Raw genomic sequence first — 6,000 nt, forward strand, 5'->3', positions numbered from 1 at the left:
TGATATTAAAAAGCCATTTTTTATTTTGTTTGAAAAGATGATTTTGTAACTATACAGGAAAATGTTCTTATTTTTTTAGAAATCTGTACTAAAGAATTTAGGGGTAAAATATCATTTTCTTTAATATACTTTCAAACACAAGCAAAAAATAATCACGACACAAATATAGCAAAATGTTTACAATCTATGTTCTATGTTTGCCTATGAGTGCCATTAATCTCATCTCTCTGCTTTTCTGAAAGTTTGAAAATTTCAAAGTTTTATAATAAATTTTTTTACATCCCATAATTTTATAATAAATTTTTTAAAGTTTGAAGCAAATCAACAACTATAGCTTCAAAAATATCCTGACCCACAATAAACATTGAACAGGGTATATTTCTCCCATTTCCTAAATAAGTTGGCCCAGGAAGGAGTATGAGAGCTGCCATAGCTCTCCCAAGGCTCATTATTCTCCATCACTCCATGGGAAATCCCAAAATAAAATTTTTAAAAAGTTGTTTAAATTTATAATGTTTTTGATTCTATAATAATTTTATAATAAAATAATTGTAAAATGTTTTTGATTTTATATTTTTAATTTATAGAAATTTTTATACATGTTTATGTTTGAAATGTCTATTTCAAACTTTATGAGATATTAAAATATAAATAATATAGTTCATCATTTTAGAAATGCCATGTTTTTCTTCTCCAGCAATTACATAATCAAAGAGTAACTATAGTTTTTCCTAGAACATTGCTTTGTAGGCTGGGCATGGTGGTTCATGACACTTTAGGAGGCCAAGGCAGGCAGATCTCTTGAGATCAGGAGTTTTAGACTAGACTGGGCAACACAGAGAAACCCTATGAGTAGTAAAAACACAAAAATCAGCTGTGCGTAGTGGCGTGCACCTATAGCCCCAGCTACTCAGGAGGCTGAGGTGGGAAGATCACCTGAATCTGGGGAGGTCAAGGCTACAGTGAGCCAAGACTGTGCCATTGCACTCCAGCCTGGGCAACAAAGTGAGACCCTGTCTCAAAAAAAAATGAAATTTAATTTAAAAAATGAAAATTGCTTTGTAAAATTAACTTTTTCCATCAAAACCAAGATTTTTCAGATATAGAGAATGCAGCCCACTGGTCAGATTTGTCAGTTCAAAGAGAATAAATTCTAGTTTCCTATTTTTCTAGCCTGCTTATGATTATCCAATAGGATATCAAAAAAGACCAAAGCCTTTGGGATCCAAGTTCAGTATTCCTGAGTCTAACTCAGGATGCCAAATCAGGAGACAAGCACATTCTCATCAATTTTCAATCATTCAAGACCAATTTTGCTTATAATTATCCAGTTCTTTTAGACCACCTTTCTCCTGAAGCCAGCCTTATGGCTATTCACTTCACTTTAGCATAAGCCCCCAAGAAGGTGAACAAAATGAGGAAAAGATTGGTTAAAGTTGGCTTTTGAAATTCTGAAACATGTCCACCATTCCCTTCACCCATGCCCACCCCTCTTAGAAGTAGTACTTTCAGATTATTTAAGAGTCGATGCTTCTATGTGGATTTTAATTTGTCATCTGTCCTTTATAACAGCTAGTAGGTTTAATTTGACTCTATTTTAAGCATATATTGACCTATGCTAATTATCTGTTAAAATAAATTCCACTCTTAGAGTTAATAAAGTGTGTTTGTCATGGAAGACCCATTGAAGTAAGAAGCTGAGGAGCCCTTATGGTAAAGTGGGACAAGAAATAATAAGACATAATAATTTTCCCATGCAAATCAACAACCGTAGCTTCAAAAATATCCTGACCCACAACAAGTATTGGACAGGCCATGTTTCTCTCACTCCCTAAAAAATTGGCTCGGGAAGGAGTATGAGAGCTCCCATAGCTCTCCCAAGGCTCATTATTCTCCATCACTCCACAGGAACAGTCTGTCAGAGAAGAGTGAAAGACCATTTGTCAACCTCTCTTCAACTCCCTGATTCTAGCCAAACTTCATCAATCCCAAGTGAGGAGCCAGAGAGAAATCAAACCCCATATATCCAGCATCATTGTCTACTGGAGTCAAAAATCACAATTCCACTACCCACCCCAACACCACTGGCCCTGTTTCTCCCAATTGCTTTTTATTGTGTTTTTTAAAAAATCCTCTTTCCCCATCCCTGCAACACCGAGAAGGAGGAATTATAGTAGATAAATATGAAGTATGGAGATCCTTTAAAAATGTTTTTAATAATAAATGAGAAAATGAAAAGGAGAGGGTTGGGAAGGAAGGAGGGAATTCAAATGCCAGGGAATTCTTCAGTTTCGCTTTTAAAGATGTTAACACTCATTTATACATCTGCAAGACACTCCCCTTAAAGAAAAGTTCTATGAGTGTGGGTCTGGTTGCATGAATAAGGATAAAATTACTTTTTTAGACGATGTTTCCCACATATCATTCAGAGACCCCTGAAATTAGGTATCCCTCTTGTAGATGTCCTTGAGATGCTGCTGGACCTGGGAAAGAGGAAACTGGGATACGGGTCTGTGCCAAAAGGTGCTTCTAGTTATAGGACAGAGAGGAAAGGGGCAGAGGGAGAAAAACCCGAAGTCTGAGAATCTGGATTGCAGAAGACTACCGAGGTCGTGGGAGAAGGGAGAGAAAACAAGGATGAAAACCGAAAGGGGAAGAGGCATGAAATGTTGTCAAATGTCAAAAGGCATTTGGAGAGAAGTTGGGAATTGCATTAAGAAAACCACTGCAAATCTCATTTCAGACCATTTAGAGATATGCCCCCCCGGGAACTGCGAGCTCAGGCTGGTTAGCATCAAACAAATGGATCCACTCCATCCCTACCCTAATTAAATAAATCATTCAGTAATTCCACTGGGTTAAAGAACCAAAATATTAAAAACCTTCAGGGCCTACTCTTGCCAAATATGTCAGGGATCGTGTGTGTGTGTGTGTGTGTGTGTGTGTGTGTGTGTGTGTGTGTGTGTGTGTTCTGAGACACCACTACTGTTAAATAGGCAGAGCTAAGACTTAGGGGACTGGCAGATTATTGCAAAAAGGGCACGGGGCAGAGGGACTATGTTGTGAGCCTGGGAAAGAAGCTTGTGTAGGGACTGTGGGCAGTGAACGCGTTGGGAACAATATGGAAAACTGGGAGCTGCCTTGGAATCTACAGGGCCGGGTAAGAGAATGTCCGAAAGAAAAATGAGCAGGTGCGGGATGTGTGCAGAGTCGGAGAAGAGTCCAGGGCGCCCGGAGTGGCTCCAGGAACGACGGAAACCCCTCAAGGCTTTTGGGGGCGGTGGGTACTAATAGAACCCAGTGTCCGGGGTGCGCCGGGGAGGCTGCGAGCGCGGCGGGAGTGGGGCGCTGGAGGGTGAGGACGCGGGAGTGAGGAAGCAAAGCCTGGGCCGGGCAGGGGCCTCCCAGCTGGGCCCGGAGGCAGCAGGGGGACAAGGGCTAGGAGAGGGCATGGCGGCGGCGCGGCGGGAAGCGAGGGGCATCTGGACACTCACCCCGTTGGCCGCGGCCATCTGCACCACGATCTCGATGGCCGTCCTGCTAAAGTACCTGCCGTCGCTGCCCACCACCATGGTGCAGCCCTGACCGTCGCGCAGGTCGATGGACGATAGCACGCTCTGGATGAATTTGGGCAGGTAGTTGCGCTGGCCCTCGAAGAGGCCGGTGGGTCGCCGTAGACCCCCGCCGCCGGCCGGCCGCCGGTCCTCGTAGGGCGCGGTGGGCGCTGTCAGCACCGGGATGGGGCTCCCCTCCGTGGCGCCTCCTGGCCGGTCCTGCTGCGGCTCCCGGGGCCGGAGGGAATCTGCAGCCTGCCGGGGGCCTCCACCAGCCTGGCCGTGCGCCGCGACTCCGCCTCGCGCCCGGGCCCCCTCTCCGGCAGGTCGGCACCCTGCGCCCTGTGCCCGCCTGGGGACTGCCCGCCCCTCCTCTCCGTGCGGCTGCTCGCTGACTCCCTCGGCGGAGATGGCTTCTGCCTTCCTGTAAAGTTTTCTCCCGCCCACCTTCTCCGCTGCCAGACCGCCCGAGGTGTCCTCAGTTTCTCCCCAAGTTGGACTCACTTTCGGGGTGTCCCAAAAGCCTGATTCCAGGGCCTGCTAGCCCGACCCCGGTGACGCCTGCACCCGCGCCTGGCCCCAGCCTTCACCCGCGATCGCCGCCCTCCGGGGCACACCCTCCGCCAGAAAACAGCCGGCGAGCGGCGAGACTTTGGGCAGAGTCCGGGTTCCTCTCCGGCGCCAGGCCCGTCTCCCTGTCTCCCTGGGAGTGCGCAGCCTACACGCACCAGTTTCTCTTTAGAACAAGCACGGGGAGGGATTTGGGAGGGGGCTGAAACCTTTTGCCATCAGCGAACAGCCTCAGCCAAAAATAACCCTGGAAAGGCGAGCTAAGAATGGTTCTCTCCTGCCAGCGCTGAAATCGGAGGCTTGGTGCTGCGTGTGGGGTGTGTGTGTGTGTGTGTGTGTGTGTGTGTGTGTGTGTGTGTGTGTGTGTGTGTGTGTGTACCCTCCCACCCCGACCATTTGTTGAAGGGAATCACCACTGTCAGACTTCAATCCAACAGGACCCACTCGAGCCATCTACACTTTCCCCAGTCTCCTCCAAAACAGCACACTTTCCGGTATGGACGATTCTTTTTTTTTTTTTTTCACTTGTTTGTTTGTTGTGGTGGTTGCAACAGCAGCAACACAGACGACACATATTTCCCTATTCTTCTCGCCCTTCTCACCCTCCCTACCCAGCTCCTGCCTTAGAAAGAGGCTTGGCCTACACTGTATCTGTCCACACTGCCTGAACTCTTCCCTGAATTAATCGTTTTCAATAGGAGGGGGCTAAATCCCTGATTAATGCCCTACCAGGAGTGAATGAATAAAACCAAGTTAAAGGGGAACTGGGTACCAGATACTGTGCTAGGTTCCTTTGCATGTATCCTTTCATTCTGCTGGAGCTAAAGATGTTCTGCCTCCTCTCCATAAAACGCACCCAAACTCCAAAACCAGGAAATTCTCCATAGAAAATAGGAGTGAAGAGAGAAAAGACTAACAGGATAAACCCCAAAGCAGGAAGAAAGTTCTGTCTCCCATTTCTCTCAAGGAATTTTTGGACCCACCAAGGCTACTGTCCTGAAATATCCTGCTGCTTCTCCTTCCCCAAATATTGTCCACTTCCTGAGAGTAAGGCTGACTTGCCACAGGCTTATAAAGTGTTTGGTCACAGTAAGACAACTGTGAGTAATAACACACATTGTATACTGTTTTGCAATTGATAAAAGGCTTTGCATCTGTTTTTTCTTTGGAGGCTGAAGAAAAGAAGAATGGTATTCACGCAGTTCCCATTTTACAGATGAAAACAAGAGGACTTTTTCTGCGAAGTCAGGAAAGTGGTTACAATGGTACTTTCCGCCTGTCCGAATTATGTATTGCCCCTCCCCTTTCTATTAATAACATTGAAGTGTGATGGGACAACCACTGAAGCCATCAGTTGAAACCTGCTGGGAATTTTTAGCCATTCTCTTCAACATAAAGAATGGGTGTTTTTGGAGGGGGTGAGAGGAATGGGGAAATGTTGTCAAAGAGTACAATGTTTTAGATGAGACAGGAAGAATACATTTTGTTGAGATCTACAGCACAGCATGGTGACTGTAGTTAACAATGAAGTATTGTGTATTTCAAAATTGCTAAGACTATAAATTTCAAATGTTCTCACCACAAAAAAGGTAGATTTTGAGGTGATGAATCTATTAATTCTCTGGATTTAATTATTCCACAATGTATACATATATCATAACATCACATTATACCTCCGTAAATACATACAATTTTAATTTGTCAATTAACATTTTTTTAAAAGAATAGTGTGGCCAGTTGGGGAGGTAGTTTTTTTTTTTTTCCTCTAGTCTCTACTCAGTCTCCAAGATCCCATTCCCCATAAAGTTCCTGTCACCCAGGTGGAGTGCAGTGGCACAATCATGGCTCACTGCACCCTCTCCCTCTTGGGCTCAAG

The 6,000-nt window shown here is 45.2% G+C and overlaps 1 protein-coding gene across 8 annotated transcripts in view; it reads right to left on the reverse strand.

Moving 5' to 3' along the window:
- Positions 1 to 4,260, reverse strand: part of LOC129394899 (phosphoglucomutase-like protein 5) — a 72,871-nt gene extending 68,611 nt beyond the window's left edge. For 2 of the 8 annotated variants that reach the window (XR_010110991.1, XM_063601014.1), the window contains exon 1: positions 3,495 to 3,679. Coding sequence is in view for 4 of the 8 variants with exons in the window: in XM_063601014.1 (XP_063457084.1) it covers positions 3,495 to 3,572 (78 nt within the window). In the remaining 4 variants the exon portion in view is untranslated. Of the gene's footprint in view, positions 1 to 3,494 lie in introns of all 8 variants that reach the window. The other 6 variants (XR_008622283.2, XR_008622282.2, XR_008622284.2 and 3 more) reach the window with 5 other exon arrangements.
- Between the last annotated feature and the right edge of the window lie 1,740 nt (positions 4,261 to 6,000).

This window comes from Pan paniscus, chromosome 21, assembly GCF_029289425.2.
Source record: "Pan paniscus chromosome 21, NHGRI_mPanPan1-v2.0_pri, whole genome shotgun sequence".
Lineage (NCBI taxonomy): Eukaryota > Metazoa > Chordata > Mammalia > Primates > Hominidae > Pan > Pan paniscus.